The sequence below is a fragment of the Protopterus annectens genome, chromosome 5.part0 (assembly GCF_019279795.1).
Source record: "Protopterus annectens isolate FY-2018-M chromosome 5.part0, PAN1.0, whole genome shotgun sequence".
Classification (NCBI taxonomy): domain Eukaryota; kingdom Metazoa; phylum Chordata; order Ceratodontiformes; family Protopteridae; genus Protopterus; species Protopterus annectens.
The window spans coordinates 654,645,086-654,671,851 of record NC_056735.1 but is presented as its reverse complement, the minus strand read 5'-3'; the positions used below and the strand labels follow the sequence as shown (position 1 = coordinate 654,671,851).

Sequence of the window (26,766 nt, the reverse complement as noted above, 5' to 3'; positions counted from 1 at the left end):
GGGTTGTGGGCACTATCCCCGGTAAGAATTTATGGTACTCCATCCACTCATCCGGGTTCTTCTTGAACAGTGTCACAGAGGTGCTCTTCTTCACATGAATTGGTAGCCTGTTCCAAAGATGTGGCAGTCGCTGGGAGATAAATCTGTCCCTCCAGCATGTCCTATTTAAGTTGCAGGCCATATTTAAGTCCCTGGAATGGGTAGCGCTAGACCCATTTGATTTACGGATATGCAGTAAGTTCATTAGGTTTGGGTCTTGGGTTGGTCTGTAGGCAAGGCACAAGTCTCCCCTAAGAAGTCTATATAATAGAGTATAGTGATAGGGACTTTAGTTGGTCTGTGTAAGGCACATGATGGAGGCCCTTGATCATTTTTGTTAGAAACCTCTGAGGTCTCTCTAACTGCTGCAGGTGCTTAGTACAGTACATACTGAATGGGGCATTATACTCAATTATGGGCTGGATAAGTGCTGAGTACAGGGAGGTTATAACTTCTTCTGCTCTCGAGGCAATGCCGTTAGTAATCAAGTGGGCTACGTAGAAAGCTTTCTTTACAATGGTAGACATGTTGTGGTTGAAGTTAAGGTCGTAGTCAACCTGTACTGTCGATTTGATAATGTGAAGGGACACTGTTTGTGCTGAAGGGAATGATGATGCATTTTTTTGCATTCCGTTTGAGACCGTGACTAATACACCAATCTTTGGTCTGTGTGAGACCCTCCTGGAGTATACTGACATCATTTCAGGATTCACTGACTGCACCTAGTTTACAGTTGTCTGCAAACTTGGTCAGCCACAACCCTTTAATTTTGGCCTGAACTTCTGAAAAGTATATGCCAAACAGTAGGGGGCCCAGCACTGGTAACAGGTCTGCTGGTTGATGTGGAGTCACCCACTTTGATAGTGTTAGGTCTGAGAGCCAGTTGGCAACCCATTTTACAATGAAGGGGGTTTGCATTCCGTTTGCTAAGATTACTGGTAATGCCTGAATGTGGGATTCTGTCAAAAGCCTTTGCCAAGTCGAGGTATGCTTTGTGCACAAAACTGCCTGCATCAATGACTCTGGTCACACTATCAGAGAAATACAGCAGATTTAACAGGCAGGATCAGAGACATTAAGAACATGAGAATGGATAGTACTTTGGGTGCTCATTTTAAGAACTTTCATACAGCTAATCTAGATTGCCTAAGGGCAACTATTTTAGAACAAGTAAACCTCTCTATTGGGGAATATGCTGAGATTAAGAATAGGTTATTACAGAAGGAAACATTGTTAATGTTAAAATATAATACTGTAGAGCCTTATGGATTAAATAAGGAATGCAACTGGAGGTATGTTATTAGATAATTGAGTGTTGATGGTTTTATCAAATTTGCTATTTAAATGAGTTAATTTTTGTTGCTTGTTACTCTTGGAGGCTGGTTCTAAGCTGAAGCGCTGAGTGTGGCAATAAATTTGCAGTCTCATCTGTGACCTGTTGTTTTTTATTATTTTACTATTGTCTTTGTTGTTTTATTGGGTCCTTGTACATAGCCTGCACTAAATATATTACTGTTTCTGGAACTTCAAACTAAAGCATGATTGCTCAAATCATCTTTCTTGTCATAAGTTGTCTTCAAATCTAAGAATGCCCAGCTGGACTCTTTCCTCATTTCTAGCTTCTTCTCAACTATCTGTCTCAATGCAAACATCAGGTCGGTTGTGCTGCATCCTGATCTGAATCTGAAATTCTCATCTCCCATCTAACTTTCTGCTACTCTGTGCATTCATTTAATAATAACCCTCACCAAAATGTTCATGGAGTGTGACAAAAGTTTGAGATGTCTGTACTGCCCAGAGTTGTGGATGTCCCCTTTGTTCTTGCATACTGGCACTAGTATGCTTATTCTCCAGTCATCTGGGATACATTTTTTTCTCCATACTGCTAAGAGTAACCCTAGAAGCCATTTCTTCCCTAGCTTACCCAACCTCTTGATCACATCTGCTGTGACCTCATCTGAGCTTGCTGCTTTCCCTGACTTAATTTTCTTTAGTACTGTTATTACTTTAAGGTGGGCTCCTCCTATTCTTTTACCATACACTGTGTCTAGGGCAGTACAGCTCATATGGGGTTTTCTTCATTCAGAATATGCGGGAAATACTCCTTTCATCTGCCTTTGATCTCCTGTGGGCTAGTGAGGAGGCTGTTGCTGGCATCCCTTAGGAAGGGTGTCCTGTTTCTTCTTTATCTGTCTTTGCCTTACAACCAGATAACAGCTTCTATATGCCATTTACCAAATCACTTTCCAGAAGATGGTAGAGTGCTTCTGATACCTTGCCCTTTACTACTGCATCTACTCTCTTAGCCTGTTTGTTAGCTAACCAGTACTAATTCTTAGTCTGGTCCTTCTATTCTATCTTCCACTTTTTCTGCACTTCATTCTTTGTTTTGATGACTTTCTGGATTTCTGCATTGAATTACGAGTTTTTCTTATTTACCTTATTTCCATATCTGGCTCAGTTGCATATCTGTTCTGTAGTCCTCAAACATACTGTTTTGAGGTACTGCCATTCTTGAATGCCACTTACTTCCTCTTCTACCTTAGATGCTAGAGCCCTGACCAATTCTTGGAGCTCATGTACTTTCTCTCTAGTCAATTTCCAGGTTTTCAGCCTAGCCCCTGTTGACCTTAGAGCCTTCTCTGACCACTGCATGCAGCTGATTGTGAAAACCAGTGGTTTATGCAGTGGGCTGACTGTTTCAATGAGGATGACTTGGCAATCAATGTATCTACCCCATTGCCCTTTCCTTACTCATAGGAAGTCTACCTGCAAGTTGGCCACTCTTGTATGTGATCTGGTGACCGTCTCTCTTGCTGAACCACGTTCAAAGGATCCTAAGAATGTCTGGAGGAAAACATGTCCACTGCAGAATCAAAGTTCTATCTTACAAGCTGCAAGGCATAGCATTTTAGGTCTGGGAGCACTACAGTCCTTTGTTACTGAGAGAAAAATCTTCACGATGCAGGGACCTCTCCTGATCACTTCCTTGAGCAGAAAGAACCAGTACAGTCTTAGGTGAGCAACAAGCATTAAGTTGGTTTTGTCTTGCAGAGATGCCCTTGGAAACTTGGGTTTCAAGGCTATAGGAGGGAAGACATATGGAAGACCTTTGATTCAAGGCATGGAAATGTGTCCACTGCTATGGCTGCCTTCAAGTGGCCTTGGAGCAGGATTCTGGATTGTGGTAGTTTTGTGAGAAGGTAGTTTGATTTGCAGCTGCAGAGTCCCAAGCCAGGACGGATTCACAGAAAACATTTGGATGAGCTTCTATTCATGGAGACTAGGTACAGAGCTGCTGAAGGGATCTAAAAAGACATTCTTTTGCATGTTTTGTAAGCATAAAGCTAGATGCTCCAATTTAAAGATAAATCACAGATAAACATGACTAATCTCAACAGGGGCAAAGAGTGAATATCCCCTTGTTTGCTGGTATACCATATCACAGTGGTATTATCTGGGACCAGTCTGAAGGCATCTGGTCATAGCATACTGGTCTGAATACCTTAAGTGCAGAGATGATGGTCAGCATCTTTTACTGCTGCTCCAAGCACCCTGCACTCTTAAGAAGCCTGTGTGCACAAGCCAGGCTGGAGGTGTCCAGTATTAGAAGTTGGTTCCTAAAGCTTGACAAAGTACATAGCTGGAGTGGTTCTTTCCTGTGCCCTTTTTTTATTTGTTTGTGTTTGCTTGTTATCTAGTTAGGTGAGCTGGTCCTCAGACCCTTACTAACAATGACTCAGGTCACATGTCAATGACAACTTGAAAAAATGTGAAAAATACTTGCTACCACTTGTAAGTTATAAATAACATTTATACAAGGTTTGCCTGATGAATAGTTATCAATGCAATATTTGCAACAGCAGAACTCTGTTACTGGCTGCAGAATATTAGGCACTACTAAGTACAAATAACATATCACGAATAATAAAATGTCACTTGTTTATGTGTACTCACACAGGAACATAGTTACACAAATATTTGGTCTTGAAGTTTACAGGGTATACTTGAAAATATTTACAAAGCACTGCTTCTAAATGTACCAAGACAAGCAAGTGATGCTTGACTCAGTAATTCCTATCTACTCTCCCAAAGGCATTTACACTTCCACAGCTTGTACATGTGCTGTCAGCTGTGTTCTGAATTCACTAATGGTTGAGCAATTTCTGATACTGGAAGGTCAGTTGTTCCAGGTAGCCTGGGCTACTTTATGAAAAGCTTTTACAAGGTTAAAGGGTGGTCTCAGTATGGAAAGGTCACCCAGGTTTCTGCAGCTTGAAGTCTAAGGTATAGTACTGAGTATTAGTTTGGCAGTGAAGGAGGTGCAGTAGCTCGGACACATTAATACTGGAATTAATCAGTAATAACAGCCTGCTAATTACTGATAATCAGTTAGGTCTGCTCACTGAGTTGTAATGGTGCTCTCTGCTGCTGGACAGGTGAATAGAGCTATACAGCTTGAAGGATTTTTGCATTTATAGATGTTTTGGGAAGTTAATGGGGAGTGCATATTCTAACTTAAAGATGGGAATATTAACACCTATGGTCACTCTGCCTTCATAGCAGAGGAGATCTGTCAAAAGACAAGTCTTAACAGTGCAAGGACCTTACTGCAGAGAAGATAACTGTGGCACCTAACGTCTAGGTTCTCATTAACACTGCAAAGACCTTACTGCCGAAAAGATAACCGTGGCACCTAACGTCTAGGTTTTCATTAACACTGCAAGGACCTTACTGCAAAGAAGATAACTGTGGCACCTAAAATCTAGTTTCTCATTAACACTGCAAGGGCCTTACTGCAGAGAAGATAACTGTGAAACCTAAAGTCTAGGTTCTCATTAATACTGCAAGGGCCTTACTGCAGAGAAGACAACTGTGGCACCTAAAGTCTAGGTTCTCATTAACACTGCAAGGGCCTTACTGCAGAGAAGATAACTGTGGCACCCAACGTCTAGGTTCTCATTAACACTGCAAGGGCCTTACTGCAGAGAAGATAACTGTGGCACCTAACGTCTAGGCTCTCATTCACATTGCAAGGGCCTTAATACAGAGAAGATAACTGTGCCACCTAAAGTCTAGGCTCTCATTAACATTGCAAGGGCCTTACTGCAGAGAAGATAACTGTGCCACCTAAAGTCTAGGTTCTCGTTAACACTGCAAGGGCCTTACTGCAGAGAAGATAACTGTTGCACCTAACGTCTAGGTTCTCATTAACACTGCAAGGGCCTTACTGCAGAGAAGACAACTGTGGCACCTAAAGTCTAGGTTCTCATTAACACTGCAAGAGCCTTACTGCAGAGAAGACAACTGTGGTACCTAAAGTCTAGGTTCTCATTAAATAAGACACCAAGGTACTGTTGTGTGCTAACCTGTATGATATACGACCTTGTGGGCTTTTTTACTGCGAAGTACAAGAAACAACAGTTGTGGACTGGGGGACGAGAGTGATTAACCTCTTGGGGGACATCAGACACTATTACATGTAGTCAAACCAGACAGAATATGAACCAAAAGGACGTGTAACCTAAATCCTTTGGGCTAGTCCTCAGACTCAGAGAGGGCAGGGTAGCAGCCTGGGGAAAAAAAGAACAGAATGTTACTACATTTCCTGTTCCATCAAAAGTTGATGGCCTGCAGTTCTCCATGTCCAAGATGGCCCCCAGGAAGCATCTGGTTTGTGAAGGAATAAGGACTGGACTTCTGTAGACTGAAGAAAGCACGTACTCAAGGAAGGGAAGTAGCAAAATTTTAGCAAAAGCAAGTTTATAATAAAGTGTAAGATGATTAGTGAATTTGTACATGAGAATTTGAGATGCAAGAGAACTTTTTGAACAGTTAAATCAGTGTGGAAAAGGAAAGAGGGATCTATGTTGATGTAAAGACACTAGACGTTATCAGCAGAGTCAAAAGAATTCCCAGAGCTCAAGGGGTTGTACAGGGGAACTACCAGTAAGTATATGGTGAGTACAAAAGAAGGCTGCTTTAGTCTTAAGGATTTATAATTAGTTTATCAATATGAAATCAATGGCAGAGTTTATGAAACTTATTTGTAGTGATGCCTGGACTGAGTCATCAATTGTATCTTCCCTGAGGAAGAGGTTTTCAGGAAACCATATAGTTTTGTGAGAGGTAAAGTCAGACAGAAGGCTGTTTATGAAGAGGGAGATGAGGATGGGTCCAGCAATTGAGCCTTGGGGGACTTACTAGCAACTCAGGATTCAATGGAAGAAAAGCAAATTGAACTATATGAATGGACAAGTAATCTTTGCAACTGGCAACTAGAAAAAGGGAGATTTCAAGATCTGATTGTTTGCTGAGTAGTAGTAGATGGGCAACAAGACCGAATGCTCTTCTGAGATCCACAGGTACAGCACTTGTAAGAGGACTTTCATCCACATTGGAAAATATAAAGTAAGTAACAATATACAGGTAGCATCTATGTTTAAAGAGAAGCTATGGTAGAAGTTATGGCAGAACTTGCTCAGAATGCAGTAAAGGAGGATACGGTATAAAATTTGTTTGTAATTTTTTTTAAGGATCTTGACATGGGTAATAGAATGGCTGCTACAGTTTAATGTTCTTGTTGGGAGGGAAGGATGGAGAATCATATGAATGGGAACAACTTAAGTACGTTTAAATAAAACAGGAAATTCTAGTTTGAAGTGAAAAATTATACATAAGGGTAAAGGGAACATGTACATAACACACATATGACATAAATCAAACAAACACAACTACTCTCTAGTAAAAGCAAAACAGATCAGACTCCTTGTACAGACATAACACTAACAGTAGTTGACTATGGAAAATCACTTTTATGCCATTCATAATTAGATGTGCTGCCCAGAAATTTTATCTGACTTTTGTAGATCCAAACTGGTCAGAGTTTAAGATCTTTTTATACCACTGTAGCATATTGGCAAAGAGGCCACCCTCTCAAACTCAGGGGAAAACATTGGAGGAATAAATGTATCTCCAAACACCATAATACTACGAATGTATCTGACCAGACACCTGCTGCAGCGATATTATGTAAGGATTTATTAAAATAATTGGACACATTTAGAATGAGGGGAAATGTATCACAGCACTATAGGAAGAAAACTTGGGGCATGTGATCATCTCAATGGTAACTCTACAGTAAAGGATGTTTGTGTTATACATTGAATGCATTAGTGCAAGAATGAAAACTTTTGGAAAATTCTGTGCAGGCATGAAAATGAAGATGCACATAGTTTCATACCTTCCTTTGCAAAATGTCATTCGGTATCTACACTGCTCAAAACTGTAGGCACCACAGTGCTGTGATGCTTTCCCCCTAATTCTAAATATATGTGGTCATCTACACAAAATACTGTAATAGTATAAAAAACATCTTAAACTTTGACCAGTGTCAAAATATCTAGGTAGCCCATCTAACTATAAAGGGGATGTCTACTCACTCCAAGGTGATCAATGAATCATTTAATACCACACCAATCTGACCTGTTATTGAATACATTACTGTTATTTGCAATCTTTGAACTATGCATCTGAAAAACATATATTATTAAAAAAAAAAAAAAAAAAAAAAAAAAAACACAGGGTTGGAAACCGAATTATGCAGGAAGGTTTCAAGAACAGTCATTATGCGGTTTCTCACATATTAAGAGGTAATCCCTGCCTCATCTAGATGGTGATATTTTTATCTAGATCCACTTAAAAGCACATGGTTGGGACTTGCTGGTTGAGCTAAAACTAGATTGTGGAACATAACACACAAATAAATACCAATATTTAAAAAAATTACAAGGTAAGTTACACAGTACCTACCAAGGCTATGGAATAAGCCGTCCCACAATAAGCAGAAGCTAATCAAGCTCAAAAGAGGAAGGAATGCTCTTACTTTTAATAGGAACTGAAATAGAAGAAAAGGGTAAATCAGGCTGAAAGGACTGAACAGCTTTAAACAGACCTTGATCAAAATTATACTGATCTTCCTTCTTTCCTTTCTGACAGGAAGTGGGGATGTGTTTGTTTCTTTGCAAGTTTCTAAAGAATGTCCAGACGTATAGTCTTCAGGGTTGAAGTCATAGTTCTGACAATCAAGCCTTTGACATCTTCCTTCACAAGAACCTGATAAATACCTCCCTTATCCACCTGTAAAGTGATCTTCAGTTCTAAGAAACAAACTTGCTGCTCGCTATACAGGAACTCATCTGAGAAATCCAAAAATGCAGTCAACACTGTTAATGCCTTAATGTACAAAGAAATGTGTCTCTCCTTCAAATGAAGTACTACAATGAATAATTTATTGAAATGCTTTGCCTGTTGTTTTTGAGGTTTTCAAACCTTCTTGTCTTTTCCAGGCTGAATCAACCAGACAAACAGTCTGACTGGGATGGCAAGAGTCCTTGGTTACCGTGGCCTCCAAAGCAATCATGCCAGAGGGCCCAGAAAAGCAGAGCGACAAACCAGGGACTGTAAATTTTCCTTGTAGAGTCATCAGACCTTACGAGAGAGATGGATGTGTGGTTACAGTCACTCACCTCTTTCAACAACTATTTTTTCTTCTTTATCTGAGGGGAAAGGTCTAATGCAGGAGAAGACATTGACACAGATGCTCGATCCAAGTCCTGAAGATGTCTATTTTCAAGGAAAATATAAGTTTAATCTCCTTCTAATGATCATAGGCGTGAACAACTAGCAAACTGAATATGACCAAACAACATGTTTGGCCCTTAACCAACACACTGCTACAGCAGAAGTCTTTATATGGTACTCGGTGCCCACAACTGCACTTTCCTTTTCTGAAAGACATAAGTGACACTTATATGAAAAATTATAAGAAAGAGAGAAGGCTTGCTAATAGGATACTTATCTGTATGAAGACAATGCACTTAAACCAACCATATGGAAATACTAGATGCAACACTGAAGAGAGACACAAATTGCCAGAAATCACACTAATACAAAATAAACCTAAGAATAAATGCTAAGAACAGTAAGAATAAAATTGATCAGTAAAAAACTTTGAGATGAGGGAAATAAAATTCAACACACTTGCATTTCAGGGGTAGGTAGGATGGTGATTACACAGTGAGAAGCATGTGTACAAGTAGATCATTTATTTTTATGGCAAGCATCTTACACAACTGTGCTACTGACAACATCATAGATGTCAAACTTTTGTTTTTGACTGAATTACACACAGATTATCAAGCAGCACCTCAAATGACCCCCAAACGGAACATAGCACTAAAAATCTACACAGTACAAATGAGGCAAAATCTGCAATTGCTTTGGAATATCACTCCAGTTTCTAATATGCAAAGGCATCTAGTCAAAAATGCATTTAAATGATTGCTTTGGTAAACTTGACTAAAAGACAGCTTACCAGATGAAGTGCAGTCACAATAGCTTTCTTTTGATCCAGGCAGCTGAAAACTTCAACCCACTGAAGCAGCTACAAAGTGTTTTTTTTTTTTTTTGCAGGGGAGCATCCCCCCACCCTCATAAAAAATACATTTAAAAATACTAACTCCAGTGTCCAGGGAAAACAGTACACACAGCTGGTGCACCAAGAGAAACCACAATGGCAGTGATAAGGAAATACTGATCACCGAGCTACAGCGGCAAGTTAAAATAAAACAAGTTAGATCTTCATCCAGTTAAAACTCTCAATGTTCACAAAGGCGATGGTCCTCTTTGCATATGCAACATAAATCTGAATACGTCTGTTTCAGATGTAAACATTTTAAAATCAGAATGCTGGGGAAGGGCTTGAACATTTCTGGCTACATGGGGCTATAACTGACAGGCAATACCTGTAAATACGCAAAACAATGGAAGTCATCTGCTGATTTATATTCTGTTGACTGGGTCATAATCGCCCAGCCAGTGATAACAGTTCCACCAATTTTACAGTAACACAGAAAACATTTAAAACTCGTATCCATTTCTAATGTCAATGTAATCAATGCAAGACAAACAGTTAATGCTAAGGAAAAACTCATGCAAGCAGCACTAGACTAGGCTTAATAAAAACACATTATCACAGGAAAGTTGACATTAGCAAACGGCAGACAATAAAAAGGAAAAAACAAGATTGTTTGAAGGGGAGGTGAAATGATAGAGAGGGATGTGCAGCTGATATAAAATGTGATTCAGTAAGTATAAAAAAGAATCCACAAAAGAAGGAAAAAAGAAGGCAGAGAAAGATGCTAGCCTGAAAAAAGCAGAATAAATTAATGGGAGAAAAGAGGAAGAATCAGAGGAAAGAACATAAAAAGCAGTGTTGAACGAAGGAGGCTAGACCTAAGCAAAATGTCCATGATTATCTAACATTTGTTTACCAAGAAAGTCCAACTAGCATAATATCCCATTTTCAGTGGTGGCCTATGGAAAAAAGCTCCACACTGACATAATATGGTTACAGTTACATAAAGTTATTACAAAACCTAATACAGAAAAGCAACACATTAATCAAGTAAAAAATTCATCCTCAGTTCATACAGTGTGAACCCATGCATACACAGTGCAAATATTTGGACAGAAGTAACAAGCTAAAAAAGAACATTGTCAATAGCTAAAGTATTCACAAGTTACTGGTCATAGAAAGGACATTAAACACACAGAGTACACTCTTCGGAACATAGATGACTAGATAATATAGTCTAAGCAAAATTATACCTGTCCTTTATCTAAGAAATACATTGTATATGTTCAGAGAGAAGAAATGAGTAAGAAGCATGCTGAGGGTGGAAGAAGGAAGGAATAGTTCAGCCTGGATAGTGCAGGAGGATAGCCAAGTCTAATTTAGACAGTCTTTTAGTAGTTGCTTGAAGGTGGAGAGGTTAGAGGTAGATCTAATTTACAGAGGCATAGAATTCCACTTCTTAGGGACAAAGTTGATTAGAGACTTTAGCCACAGGACTTGTGGGGTTTAAGTATGCTGAGAAGATGTTTTTCATTCGACTGAAGTAGTCTATTAGAGTGGAAGGAATGGAGAATGGTAGTAAAAGCAGGGCAGTCACAGCAGCTCTATGAATAATGGTGTGTGGAGCCAAGTCGTATGTAATCTAAGTGGTGAGGTAGCTCTAAACAATTCAAAGCCTTAAGGGCAATACGATACTGGATGTGGTACTGTTTGTTGGGGGCAAATTTTACAACCTTATTATAGCATGCCTCAACTTATTTTTCACTGTAAGCCTAAAGGCTGGTTAGGATGGGTGCACCATGTAAGACAAAGATGGGAAAAGGTATATAGTATCAAGAGTGGTTTTGGTGGTGTTGCTAAGGCAGTTTTCATGCGTGCAGGGCATTCATAATTTTTGGCGAGTCTTTTTTATGTTATTTTGAACATGCAGATCAAATTTAAGGCTATCATCCAAGAAGTACTGTATTGCTGACTACTTCAGTTTTTAGTGAAAAAAATTTGAAATTTGCTTTATCAGGCATGTGTGATTTGGGGAAAAACAACAGTTAACTTTGTTTATTTTTAGGAATGAATAGTACCTGGCCACTAAGAAGCAATGTCTCAAATGAGGAAAAAGCTTCTTGCTTAATATGGTGGAGTTAATGTGGGTTATCAGATGCACATATAAGAGTGGAATCATCATCACCATATTGTACAACAGTGGCTGGACCTATGGAGGTACAGAGGTCATTAAAAAACACATTAAAGAGGAGGGGACCAAGAATAGAGCCTTGGGGTGCACCAGTGAAGACTTGCAGGTACTTAACAGCTTAGGCCATGGCTATAATTTGACTCCTAGAAAACAACAGTGTAAAGACATCTCATCTTCTCTTTGTCGATGATTTAAAACTATATAGCTCATCATATGATGAAATGAAAGCCCAATTGCAAGTTGTTAAAACTTTTTCAGATAATATAAGAATTGGTTTTGATAAATGTGCAAAAGCAACCTTTAAAGCAGGAAAACTGCAGCACCAAGAAAACATCAGTTTGGGACAGGAATGTGATATAAAAGAAGTTGAGCAAGAGGGAGTGTATAAATATTTGGGAAATGATGAAGGATCAATAATAAAACATGAACAAATGTGACTTAAACATAGTAAGGGATGCTTTAGAAGACTTAAATTAATCCTGAAAACAGTGTTGACATCTAAGAACAAAATCCAAGATATAAACCAATTTGCTCTTCCTGTCCTAACTTACAGTTTTGGAGTGATTGACTGACCCCAAAACGTGTTGGATAGATTAGATAGGAAAATAAGAAGGAAGCTTCATGCTCACCAAATGATTTATAAAAATCAGTGCATATCAAGATTATATATTCCCCGTTCTGAAGAAGGGATGGGCCTCCTTGGAATTGAATACATTTATAAATCTGCAATTGTGGGAATCCATACATTATCTGCTGTCCTCACAAGACCCAAATGTAGTGAAAGTTCTGAAACATGAGGAGAATAAATCTAAGATGACTTCCCTGCTTAAGCTAACAGAAGCATATCAGCGTCAAGCAGGAATGGAAATTCAAACCAAGAGATGAAAAGTTAATATTGGTGGCACAAGACAGTAGGCTAGGTACACGCTGGTTTACAAAGTCCATTGACCATGTAGGAGAAATGGTTTACCTTCATGTGTGTGTATTGCACAAGGGCGAACAGCAATTGTCCGAAAGGTCATTTGCAAAGTTTGCAAACAAAGAATGGAAAAAGGTTTGAATGTGCAATGAGTGAATGCACATTGACATTCACTCATTGCAGATTTAGTATTTTGTGGCAGACTGCACAATAGTGGGGATCGGAAAATGGTCTCTTTCCCCCTGTAGTGTGATCTCGGAGTTAGAATATTAAAGTAGGGGGGTGTGGGTGGTGCATCCCCCCACATGAGGGGGTGCAAGGGGCTTTCCCCCCTGCTTTACACTTCGTTACATTTGTTTTTCAAACATGTAAAACTGTCGCTGTTTTGATTTTCGTGGTTACAATTTGCTTATATGAGCAATCGCACCACTGTGATTCAGTGTTGTAAAGGTAAACTGGGAGAAATAGACAAATATAGGTTTTGCACTGGGGATTGTGCAAACATTATGGTATTGAAGTGGCTGAAAAACACTGGAAACATGAGCCACAAAGCACATAGGAAATGATGAAGTCTACATCACACGGGATCATCCATTACCAACAGTTCAAAAGACAGATGCTAGAAAACCGGATATAGTGGTCCAGGAAAAGAAGACAAAAGTAGTACTGATCACTGAAATTGCCACACCCAGTGACTACAGTGTCTTGCATGAGAGACACACAAAGTCATAGAATATCAGGATTTGCAGGCAGAAACGAGAGCAATGTGGAAGAAAGACACCCACATAATTCCAATAGTAGTAGGAGCAATGGGTCTTATAAAAAAGAATCTACAATAATTTTTAGATACGTTACCCATACATATAACTCTGTACGAATTGCAAGAGGAGTCATTACTGGGCATATTGTGGGTGTTGCCAAGAACACTTCTGGCTGACATCAAAGATTGAAACAATACTAATTTCATGAATTGTAATGGTGCTTTGACTTAGAAATGGGGTCCATTCCTGTCACGGTACTAAAAACCCAAAAGATTTGGAAAGTGTTAAAAAGTAGGGAAAGAAACTAATACTATTCTGCCATTTTACTAACAGGAGCCTGTCAGTTAAATACCTACTGAACCACAGAAATGAAGAAGGGGACAGTCCAAGTTGAGACAATTTGTACATGAATTTAGTGTAAGAAACTTTATCAAAGGCTTTAGACAGGTCAAGTAATAGGGAGGAAACAAGTCTGCCAGACTGCCTGTATTTGTTTATACTATCAAAGAATGATAGGGGGCAGCAGTTGTACTATGTGTTGGGTTGGAGCCATGTTGGGTGGATGTTGAGAGCCATTCATGTAAGAAATAGTGGAGGAGTTGCTTATGAATACATCTTTCAAGAATAGTTGAGTACGGTGATAATAATGCAGTATTATATTATCATAGACATATTAAAAAACTCATCTAATAAGAAAATTATCTAATGGTCAAAACAGAAGAAAATTCTTTAAAATAAGAATGCTAACAGCACAAATGAATCAGGTGATAGCATTTTTTGCAAAGGTATGGCCACTGAGTTAAGAAAATATTTTTAAGTTTACTTTAGAAATTAATTTGGCAGTGTCTCTAGCACTGCAAGGAAATCAAGAAACTCCTTAACCTAGTTATGTAGATGTGGAAAAGATGGTAGGTGTAAAATACATTGTCCCCATAGGCAACACAGCTACTTGATTTAATAGCTGAAAAATGAACAGTGAAGATTTCTGGAAGGAAGTATGCCCCTGCCTACTGAAAATATTTATGGAAATGAAGGCCAGTCAGCACTGTACAGAAACTTAAAATCAGTAACTTAAGGGAAAGACAGTGATTAGTTCTCTCACTATGCACGGTAAGCAATCTTAATGCTGTTATGTATTTACTCAATCTTTTAGTGAGAATGCTAGACCTTTATGGAATACTGCTCTATAAAACAGTCTAAGAACCATAAACTGTTTACTAACTTGAGTCTACTTTGTTATAATTTTATGTATTGCTGCTATAAGCTGAATGTTGGAGAGGTGGAGGGGGTATTCCGGTCAGTTAAGGGTATGCTGAGCTTTACAGTGATGGGTAAAGGAGGTTGAATTAGTAGCAAACTTGGCAATTTTGTTGTAGCAACTTTCAAGTTTGTTTTTATTTTATGGATGATTGTAAATTGTTTAGAATTAGGGCTCCTCCACAGAGTAGGGAGGGCAGAAGGTAGGTTTTGGCTAGAGTAATTTTTGTGGGTGTGTGTGTAAAATTAAAATTTTCTGTATGGCATGGTCAAATTTAAGAAATTTAAGACAATGACCTAAAATGCTTGTATGGTGAAAGGTGGTGAGATTTTAAATTTCAGTGCTTTTTAACTTTTGAAAGATTTTTTATTATGCTTTATAGTTTTGAGTAAAGAGAAGGAGAGAATGAGGGCTTTGGGGTTTGGTTGGAGTTAGTGTTAGGTTTCTCTTCTTTCTTTCGATATCAGGAGATATTGAGTTGAGTGATTTGCTGAAGGTGAGGTAAGGATGATGAAGAGATGATGATGGTAGACTCATCATCTACATCAATCATCAAAAATGAAAAACAAGAAGGTTATATATATATATATATTGAATTGTAGAGGGCTAAGGATGGATCATTGTGGTACTCCTGGGGAAGTGGGGAATGCAGAGATGGACCCTTGCCATTTTTCAGCTTGTTGCTGGTTGGCAAAGTAGCTGGAGAACCACTGAATAGATGGATATGGTAGCTCCAGGGTGGAAAGTTGATTGAGGAGTTTACTGTGAGAGACCATTCCCAAGGCTTTTATCAGGAGAACAGATCCAAAAGAGAAAAATGATGGGTATAGGTGAAAAAAAAAAATAGTGAATCTGTGAGGAGGAGGATGATGGTAGTTGAAGTGGGGAAGATGGAAATCTATGCTGTAGAGTGTATTGCCATTTTTCAGCTTGTTGCTGGTTGAGGGCAAAGTAGTGATAGAAACCACTGCTCCAGGGTGGAAAGTTAGCTGCAGGGTTTAATGTTTTAATGAGAAGAATATGCTTGAAGGCTTTGATAAATGCTTTGATTACAAGCTTATTATAGTGCATGGCTACTGGTTAATAATCTATTGATAATAGCTGACTAGTAATGCAGTGAAAAGTGCATGCATCTAAAGTGTTAGTGTGTGTTTTACATCTATGCTGTGTATTAGTGTTATATATTTATATATATTATTTTTTTATATGAGAGTTACAGAAGCTGGTTGGAAGGCAATGTGGGTGGAGCTGTCTACATGTAAATTGGAGAGGTTGTAGTTAAGTGAGTCTCGTGAAGAAGATGTGCTAGGGTCTAAGGTGAGGGAAGTTAGCTGCGTGAAAGGGGTTGTATTAGGTGAGTCAGAGGTTAAGTTAGCAATGCAATCTATGATGCAAGTATTGAAATAGGAAGCTATTTGAAGAGGAGGAAATGTCTGGGTATGGCTGAGATCCTTTTTTGCACCTTGGTTGATGACAGCAAATATGGAAGACCAAAATATTTTAAGGTTATGTTTATGGCTATCTTGTAGGCAAGTATAATAAGACTTTTTATCTCTATGACCTTGTTTCTTTACCTGGTTTCATACCTGCCTGAACTGTTGCAGATGTTTGTCATTGTTGTTCTTTTGTCAGTTAATATGAACCTATGAACCCATGCTTTTCCTCTGCTTTCATAAGGAGTTTGCATTGGTTGGTTAGCCATGGGGGTATGGTTGTTTTTAATTATTTTTGTATGCTGTGGGGCTAAGGTGTTAAGAATATTTAGAAATGCTGCACTGAAGCATTCAACTGCATCATTTAAGGGGAATCTTTTCAGTATGGGCCAGTTAACTGCTTTCACAGCTTCAATGAAAGATTCTTTGAAGAAAGTGGAGAGATAATGGGTAGTTTTGAGCTTATGTTCCTTTGCTAGTTGCATAATATTCCTGTGGGTATCAGCTGGTAGGTGATCTCACTTAGTGCACCTAGGAGGGTACCTGTGGAGGTAAAATTAGATGGGTTGGTAACCAGTCCAGTCCAGGATTGATTTTTGAGAGTTATTTTTGTCATATTGTGTTATTGTATTGATAAGTAGAGTGAATCCAAAGAGCTTCATGCTGTCGATTGCTAAATTTGCAGACAAAAACTGCCATTCAATGCTTATAGCATCTTCCTCAAGCAAAAAGCCAATAGAAACTTGCCGATATATTTGCTACACATTAACAGTAGAAAGACAGCAACACTAAGCCAGTTTGTAACACTGTAGAAGCTTATTTGTAATTGTTTCTAGTACAAAGTTGAACCAGAATGAAATAATATAGCAAGAACCGACGATGTCAGTGTTGTATATTGAAGATTTACACATGGCTGATGTGGTTTAATTACAAGGGTGAAGCCTGAGTAATTAAATAAAGCCAACCATGGGTAAATCTTCAACATACCACACCATGGAGTAGGTTACTGCTATTACACAATGACATTACTTAAGAAAAAAAATACCAAAGCCAAGGCACATCAGCACAACCTCCAGGAGAAAAAGGCTGACTGTGAGTAAAAAAAGTCCCCTTCCAAGGAGAAACACAGCCTTGGAAGCGGACTTTTTTTTACTCACAGTCAATCTTTCACTCCTGGAGGGTGTGCTGACGTACCTTGGTTTTGGTGGTTTAATTGTTTTATTTACCAAGGTTTTCCCTGACTTTTTGAGTTTAAGAAAAAAAAAATACTTACTTTTCTTAAATAATGTCTTTGTATAATGGTGCCATGGTGCCCCTCTGCATTTTCTGTGGTTTCCTGGGGCTTTCCTGATGCACTGTGCATGCATATGGGACTTGCTTTCCCACACTTATGCAGTACATCAGTGCTGTGTAAAGGAAGCAAAGGAGAAAGAAAGATCTCCGTTGCTTTTTTTTTTTTTTTTTTTTAAGAAAAGAGAGCGAGAGACTTTTAACATTCGGGAGAGATGGGACAGAAAAGATAAAAAGATAATCAGATATGTTTCTTTAGTTTTGCAGGACATACCTGTTTATCCTTTTATTTTTCTCTGTGCTATCTCCCTTGTTCATTTGAGGTCTTCGCTTTTGTAAATTTATCGAAAAAAAAAGAAAGTAAAGTAACATTTTTATGGGATATACTTATAGAAAAAAGTCCGAGTGACTGGACCTTTTCCATTGGTATATTCTCAGATTTACAACAGGCACGCTCATTGGGCTGACCAATCAGCGTGCTCCTTTTTGAATATTTCTGGCCAATCGTTGTATAATAGGTTCTGTTAAGAAATTCAGATTCATGTAGCTAGATTCTACTTAGTCGACGAAGGATCTAGAAGACAGTTCTGAAACACAACCGACAGTTTGCTGTTAGACACCAAATTAAAATTTCTGTCAAGGCAAGGACTTAAAAGGTTTTTGCTACAAGTTTCATTATTCAAAGATTCATTGCTACCACAATGCCTTTATTGCCAAAGTTCAAAAATAATTATACAACTGAGATAAACCATTGATTTACCTGCTCCAAAAATTATTAAGAATGCACTGATCATTAGTGGAGACCCACTTGCAAAAACTCCAAAGGTAAACCTGAACAGAGGAGAAAGGATTAGGGTAGCCCAGAAGAGGAAATTCAGAATAGTCCATGGTCTTCTACGAGGCTTAAACTCCTGTCCAGGAAATTTACCTTCCGCTATATACTGGTCTTGCAAGGCATCCTGAGAAATAAAGAACACCATCATATAATGAGATACCCAAAGTCTTAAGGCTCCAGTTTCATTATATACTGACTGCAAAACAGCGCAAGTACTAAGCACTAAAATAAAATACTGAATTAAACTGACAATGTTGCCCATAGCCCAGCCTATCTGTGATTTAATGGCATGTGTATCATACAACTTCTGCTTAGCTTACATTCAACAACATGCATGGAAGTGCATTTACATCTCATATAAAATAGTGCTCACAAAATGAATGGCTATCATCAATTCCACATTAACTGGTCAGTTTAAAATTGAATAAAATGTATTTTTGAAAATACCGTGCAAATCTAACATAAATAAGGTGCTAATGTCCAACAATACATGCCGTAATCTGTTGATAGCCATTTGTTTAGAACTGTTGCGTAATCAGAAATAGCTTTACAGTTTTCTAATTTGATCAAAGATTCTTTAGGGCAGCCACTGAAAGTTAAAAACAGTATAAATAAAAAATAAGGAACAGTACTTGACATCAAAGATTTGGATTGGTTGTTGTAAGAACTACCAGTCTGTTTCACTGTGTCAGTTTTCCTAATGTCTGTCAACACAACATAAGATATGGAGGGAGCAATAACCTGAAAAAACTATGCTTAAGTAATACAGACTATATGATTCTCAAAAAGCCACTTAACTCACTCACACCTGACAGTACCTTTTTTGTATACTCCAATTTAACACCTTCAGTTCCTTACGGTATCATAACATTTTTGGGTCCGAATTTTTTAACTACATGGTTTGCAAATTAACAAGAGGCAATATATGAAAGGGTAAGGTGTAAGAAACAAAATGACAATAAAACTTCTATTCTAAGACTTTGCCTGTTAACGGGTTAGTGGGCTGGTGCAAGACCCTTTTAAAGCATAATCCAATGGCAAAAACAAAACATCCGGACACCAGTAAACACTACCTACATGTGCAAAACAAAATCTGGCATTCACCAAGAAAATATTAAGAACAATAAATAATTTACAAAGTGGGGCCTGTAGTGGTTTTCTAGTATGACCAAATTACAAGGCACACTTCCATATCATCATTCATTAAATAATATAAACAAATTAGTTTATATAATGTATTCACAAGGTGTGCTTGATATTCAAATCACAAAGCAGTTAGGATGAGTATCACTAGAAGAAACCAGACTGAACTCTATGTTTTGTTCTAAAAGTCAGTTACTGAGGTGTTTGGTAAGTTAAGAAGTTTGAGAAAGTGGCTAAACTTTACCTCTGAAATACAGTACTTATACTGCAATACAAGGTGTTCCTTTAACTTTTTGTCAAATAAGACATCTTCTATGGCTGTAGTTTCTTTAGTTACATTATTCCAGGCAGCAACAACTAGTTTATAGAATGATTTTTCACATGGTTAATTCTAAAGGGAGCACTAGATAGTTTCAAAGCTGAATTGCTTCTGGAGATATACAGGGAAGTGAACGACTTTTAATTTACTAGCAAATGGATGGTAGAAGTCCAGATTCAACATTTTTAATGTACTCAGAAGGCAATATGGTCTAGCAGCGATTAGAAGCCATTTGATCAACTGAAGTACATGATGCTTAGTGTAGCCTTTATTTTCAGTGGTCTGTAGAACTGTGGTACTGTGTGCTAATAAGAAAGCAACAAAAGGCTGAGCACATTCCACTCATGGGATCAGTACACTGATATATCTGATACTGCTGGAAATGTTCAGATGATACTCTAGCCATCAGTTCTCATACAGATTTGATTACCAGCACAGTACTCCAAATAAAAAAATAAATAAAATAAAACAAAGCATTTGAGATTCTAGAAGTTGGAAGAGCTATTACTAGTCCATCCTTGGGATCAGTATGCTGACAGCAATAGCTCTTTCAACTTCTGGAATGGGAAGCTCTTAGATGCTTGCTCGCAATTTTTACTTGTAGTTCATTGCTGCCCAGCAACTAACATACAAATCTGACTGCCAGCAAAGTAATGGAACAACTGCAAACTGCCAACAGCATTGGAGACCTTCTCAATCAAGAAGCTATTGGTATTCTACTCTTGGGATCAGGATATTCATTCTTTCCATGCATACTTACAGTAAGTGGCATGCATACATAAATATTCTGGATAACAGTAATGGCAGCAGTACGTCTTATCACGTTTCAGACATGTTAAGGACAAATAACACATATAGTAAAGCACCTAATGGAATTGCAAATTATTGAAAGAAAACACACACAAGTGCCATGATGTAAAGAATGTCTAGCACTGCCCTCATAGTGCTTGCATTTTTTTTCTGCTCTCAACTGGGGTACTTTTTGTGTGAAATTTGCATATTCATTCTCCATTACTGCACGGGCTTTCATTTGGGGTACCAGCCTCCTCCCAAACCTCAAAGACATGCTGACAGATACACTGCCAGTCCAAAAACTGGCCTGTACATCTGCATATGTTTCCTGCAATGGAAGTGTGTCCCATTCAGGACTGGTTCTCCGTCTTATGCCCACTGCTTGCAGGGACAATCTACAGCTCCCCACAATCACTGAGAATGCAGGAATCAGAAAATCAATGAATGAATGAACTATACAACCTATGATAAAAATATATACTACCTTTGTCAATAATGTACAAATTGTTCATCACGAAATCCTGAATTCTCTTTCCTACAGAAATTTACTCGAGGTTTAAATGACAATACCATCAGATAGATTTAACATATGTGCAGCATTATAGAGATACCTTTTCACATAAACCTGATATCTGCACTGTTTGCTTTTAATTATTTGATGATTTCATGTGGAAAGATTATTTACCCACAATCCCCACACATATCCAAGGTCTTTTCCTTAATAATATCTTTAAGTCAGTCTCTGCCCCACAACATCGACATTTTGATGACTTAACATCAAAAAAGTACAATTGTGTAAACACTCACAGCAACAGTAGATATTCTTCTCTTCACTGTTGCAGTATTCTTCACCTACGGGATCTCTTGCCAAGGAAACCTCAATGTCCGGCCAGTATACGAAAGCCTTCAGCTCTTGTAGGCACCATAAGTCACATGTATGATCCCCGTGCACATCATAGGGCATAAAGGTGACATATAGACACAGATACTCAAAAACAAAAAAAGCCCCAGGGAGAACCAAATACCCTCAGGGGCAAATAGGAGCATGTGCATCCAGAAGAAAAAATAAAGGAAGAAAAGGAGAAAGGCCCGAGCCAGGAGAGCAACCCGAACACAGGCAAGATTCAAGACAGAGGAGGAAGCAAATACTACAACAGCGAAGAAAAGGAACTCTACTGTTATGGTTAAGATTTTACACAACTATACTATGTCCTTCCAGATCACTGTTGCAGTATTCATCAAATAAGGGAGAGTACAACACCTCAATAGGATGCCTTTGAATCCAAAACTGGTCTCCAGTCTCCTGTTTTCTTTGGCACTAAAAAGAACCTTGAGTAAATTCTGGAACCTATTTGATCTGGTGGGACCTCTTGGATGACTATTTTTTTTTTCTTGCAGCATTTCATAGGTTCATAGGATGCTACTAGGCTATTGGCCCGGAGGCTCTTAAAAGCCTAGTCAAGAATTTCATCCATGCTCCCACAAACTTAGCACTTGTTTCCCATCTCCAGCAGGGACACAGGTGGGATCCCAGGGGTGTATTTTCTGTTTCCCATCCAGTTTTGAATTTGAATTGCTGCTTGATCCCTCTGACTGGGTGGAATGTTGGAAACTTTTTTTAAGAGTTGGAGGTGGAAGGGAAAAGGGTATTATATAACCTCTGGAAATAGTTCTCTGCACAAAGTATCTTTTAAGTCTAGCTGTGCTCTCCGGTGCAGGGATAAGCACTCCCGAATGTCTCCAGAGGTGGATAGTCAGGCCTCAGTTCAGCAGTGCTGGTAGGGTTTGTCAAAGAAAGATTTTTGTGAACCCTGGTTTTCTGGGCTGCTTCTGCCACATGGGTGTTGTTTGTCCACTAGAGTTCCCTCCGCTACCCCTGGGGGAACCTCCTCCATGTGTGTCTTGAAAGGACCTTGAGACTTTTTGAACCACATCTTCTGGCTACTCTGCTGATTTCTGGAATAGGATCTTTGGGGAGCTGAAAAATATATGCCCATGGTAGACAAGGTCTTCCCATTCCTCTCACACCTGGACAGCATTTTCTTCACTTTGGGACCAAACAGTGTAGTTCCATCAAAAGAAGCACTGATGAAAGAGGACTTAGGTGGTTCTGCAAAATCGCACAAGCGCATCCAGGCATGTCTCCTCATGGAAATCCCTACACCTGCTGCTCTTGAGGTTCCTTCACTATGTTGGAAACTAACCTCACAGAAAAGTTGGATATAGACTGTAGGGTTGCCAACTGAGATGTTACATAATCCTGAACCTCTTCAGAAATAATTCCTGTGAGAGCATTTGACATCTCCTTAGTCAAATCCCTCTGAAGCCTAATAAAGTGTGCCAAATAGTTCAGTGACCTCAGAGCAATGGTCGCTGAAGCAAAGACACACTTCCCTAATCTGTCCATTGCCTGTGACTCCCTGTTAGGGGGATGAGCAGTGAAACTCTCATCAGTAAGTTTTTTCTTCATGGCCATCACTACGATTATGACATCAACTGGAACCCATTTTCCGCAGAACGGTCTCTCCTCAGGTGGTGCTATTATCCTGTCTGGTCTCTGGGGTATGAGTTCTATGAAGTTGTGCTCCTTCCACACCCACAGAAGACCATATCAATGAGCTCATCGGTAGGTGGAGCCGCCCAGGAGGTATAGGGTTCAGTAATGAAGGCCTCCAACAGAACAGATTCCTTGGACATATGGCTGGAGGGAGTCCAGCCACCTCTCTGTTTCAGAATTTCTAGGATGTCTCCAAAGTAGACATTGGGAGTTGACTGTAGAGACCCTTCACCTTCATCAAAATCTGTCTCTTCAGTGATGGACTCCTGTGGGGATCTACATGCTTCCTCTTACACTTTCTCTTCCTGGGGAGGTATAGGAAGAGGAAATCAGAACTCTCTGATGGGAATCCTAGGTCTTTAGTACTGGATGCCCCTGAGGAGAAAAGTGGAGAGGCTCTTGATGCTGATTCAAAATGGTGGCATATCTAGAATGTGAAGGGGAAAGGCTCAGTCAGATCTACCGAGGCAGAGAAAATTATCTTCGTAGCCTCAAAGGTAGACATCAAAGGAGCAGAAGAGGAGTTCTGATCCAAGAAGGCGAGCTTTTGAATCACTGCCTTCCCCACTATCTGACAGCAATGACCCTGGGGTGGAAGATGGAGCTGAACTGTCCAGTGCTGAGACTCTGAGGGAGCTCCAAAAACTTTGGAGTCGAGTGCCGCACCAGGATCCAACAGGCAGACTTTGTCTCTGAGAGCTTTCTGGATCAGAGCGGAACAGAAATCTTGGAGAAGACCTTGGATATGAGAATACGGAAATCTTGGGCTCTGAGACTGATGGATCTAGATGGTTATGATCCTGGGATTCCAAAGCACAAAATGTGTCACAGGAGGAATTTGCAAGGGGGTGTTGTGGAAGGCCAGACAATGTGACCCAGAGGGGTAGAAGCTGAAGGGAAACCAAACTGCCCCTGTGCCAAGAGTATCTTCCTCACAACTCTCTCCACATCTTCTGTGAGGCTTCTGGAAGAATAAGTGGAGTGTATAGATGGAGATGTGGGCCTTTGCAAAAAGGGGGATGGGAGCCTGCCGAGACTGCATCCACGGATGAAGAGTACCTGGCGTGTGGAAGTAAAGTCATCTCTACACCCTCTGTCACTGTTTGATCCAATAAAGTAGAGTGCAATAGTTTGGCATGTGTCTGATCCAGTAGAGTTGAAACAGTCTGTGCTGATGTGTCAGAATGCTTCTTCACTCTCAGTTTATTGGGATCTGGGTTTGAGACCGGGTCCTTTAGACTTCTCTTCCTAGAAGAATCAGAGGAAGAAGATTTTGGAAATTCTGAAGATGAAGGCCTTGGTTAAGGCAATTCTGATATGGCTTCTCCAAAGGAAGATGGCAAGAAAGCCTTTAAAATCAACTTGTTCTTATGTTCTGTAAAAGTGTAGGGATTGAAGCCATGGCAAATCGAGCAATCCTCCTGTAAATGAAGAGGGCCCTGCCAATAAACACAAAGTGCGTAGGCACTGGAAACTGGCAATTTATGACCAAACTTAGAACATTTTCTAACCCCAACAGGTTTGTCAGCCATAATGAACAATAATGCCAACAACAAGAACAAATGAAACAAATTATACTGAGAAAAGTTAAGTATGATAGACAAAGATTTTTTTTTTTAACCAGAAGAAGGGAGGATAAGGGAATATCAACAATGCTATGGAAGGGTTACGATACTGTCGTACATTGGAAGAGATACTAGTGATAGTATCTAAGCGGTACCAAGTACTACATAAAATGTAAGAATATAGTAAATACAAAGACAAGAGATAAGAAATACTACGTAATGATTTGAGAAAATGAGAAATACAAAAACATTTTACTTATATAAATGGTATAGCTCGATAGAGATGGTAGACCACATCTGTTAGCGTGATGCAGCAAACAACATCTGAGTTAGTTGGGGGAGGTGCATTATGGATAAGGGAGAAGCTCGAGAGATTTGGTTACTGCTAGCTTCAGCAATGGCAGAGTCGGATCTGATGGTTCAGCTCCAAACCCACTTGGTGAGGATAGAATTAAAATTGACAGCATCAGATCATTAGTTTTATTCCAAATAACATCTGAGCTTTGTATGTAAATCCAAGGTGTGAAGAACCATCTCACTGGCAGACTGCACAGAAGGAAAAAAAGGAAGGAAGATGAATAGATTGATTAAGGAACAGCTCAATGACCACCTTGGGCATAAAAGAAGGGTTAGTACAAAGAGACATCTTGTCTCGATGAAAAACTAAAAACGGAGGGATGGTCATTGGAGACTGAAGTTCAGACATTCTCTTGGCTGAAGTAAAAGCCAAAAGCAAAACAGTCTTCCAAGTACAATGTTGTAAAGAAAGCTCAAAAGGAGCCGAGTCACTTTTTCAAGAAAAAAACTGCGTCCCAAGAGGGTGGAACAGGCTTCCTGCGAGTCCTCATATGAAGGCCATATTTAAGGACTTGCTTAACCGCAAACCTACAGGCCAGAGGAAGATTCAGGAGCAGAGAAGCAGAAATTACTGACAGGTGAGCTTTCACTGAAGAAAATGCCAAACCAGCATGGAGAAAATCATACAAATAAGAGAAAGGAACCAACACAGATAAAGGATCTTGATGGCAAGAGAGGCACCAAATAGAAAATCATTTCCATATACACATATACAGTTTCCTGGTAGTAGGTTTTCTGGCCTCCTGTAGAACCCAAAGCATGTCCTCTGAAAGGAGATGTCTAAAAGGGATCATAACCCTATCACCCATATTGTCATTTGTACACAACTGAGGATGGGTAAAAGACCCCCTTCTTTTGTGTGAGAAGATCTACCTGGTGAGGTAGCTTGTGGTAATAGCCTGTGGCCAAGTGAGAAAGTGGTAACCAATGCTATCTGGACCAAAAGGGAGTCACCAACAAGATTTTGGGAGAGTCCTGCCTAATAGTCTGTAGAACTTGTGGGAACAGAGGAAAGAGGGGAGGCATACAGAAACATCCCTTGCCAAGGAAAAGACAGCGCATCCACATTCCAAGCCAGAGGATTTGGGACTCTGGAACAGAATAGGGGAAGTTGCCTGTTCAGAGGGGAAACAGAAAGTTCTACCTGAGGAATACTCCACTGAAGGGCAATGTACAAGAACAAAACTCTGTGAAGCATCTATTCATGAACTTGTACGTTGGACCACCTCAAGAAGTCTGGCACTAGACTGTGCTCTGAGGGAAAGTAAACTGCCTGAAGAATCACTTGACCCTGGATAACTAGACCCCAGACCAGAAGATAGGACCTTGTGCACCCCCCCTCCCCACTTGCTGACATACCACATCACTGTGGTATTGTTGGTGAAAACTTTGAGGGGCTTGCGGATGAAGCAGGGAATGAAAAGCTTCCAGTGACAGAAGCAGAGCCCTCATCTCCTTTATGTTGATGTGGCCTGACCTCTGAGGAGGCCAGAGTCCCTGATCCTTTAGGGGGCCACAGGAGGCATTCCCCACATGTAAGAGGTGCCTGTAAAGAGCTCCTGAGTAGAAACTGAAGCTTGAAAAGGAAATCTTGGGTTGACAGAAAGTTGATGAATCCACCGGTGAAGCTACAGCATGAAACCGGGCAGGGAAAGAACCAAGTCGTCTAGGGGGTGGAAATGTTGAAGCCACACCAATTTGAGGTACCACTGAAGTTTCCTCATATACAGCCTGATGACAGGGTGCACTGGGATGGTAGAAGCCATTAACCCCAAAACCCAGAAAAATTCTTTGGCTGTGGCAGATGCCAGTGGAAGAAGGAAACAACAGAGCCTTAGTGGCAGGTAGAGATGCCAACATGGGAACCATCTGAATGCTGCAGCCGAGAA

At 39.6% G+C, this 26,766-nt stretch overlaps 1 protein-coding gene across 2 annotated transcripts in view; it reads right to left on the bottom strand.

Moving 5' to 3' along the window:
* Positions 1 to 26,766, bottom strand: part of AGPAT3 (1-acylglycerol-3-phosphate O-acyltransferase 3) — a 1,609,180-nt gene that overhangs the window by 18,317 nt on the left and 1,564,097 nt on the right. For both annotated transcript variants that reach the window (XM_044072498.1, XM_044072499.1), the window contains one exon: positions 18,070 to 18,268. In XM_044072498.1, the coding sequence (XP_043928433.1) occupies positions 18,070 to 18,268 (199 nt within the window). The remainder of the gene's footprint in view (positions 1 to 18,069; positions 18,269 to 26,766) is intronic.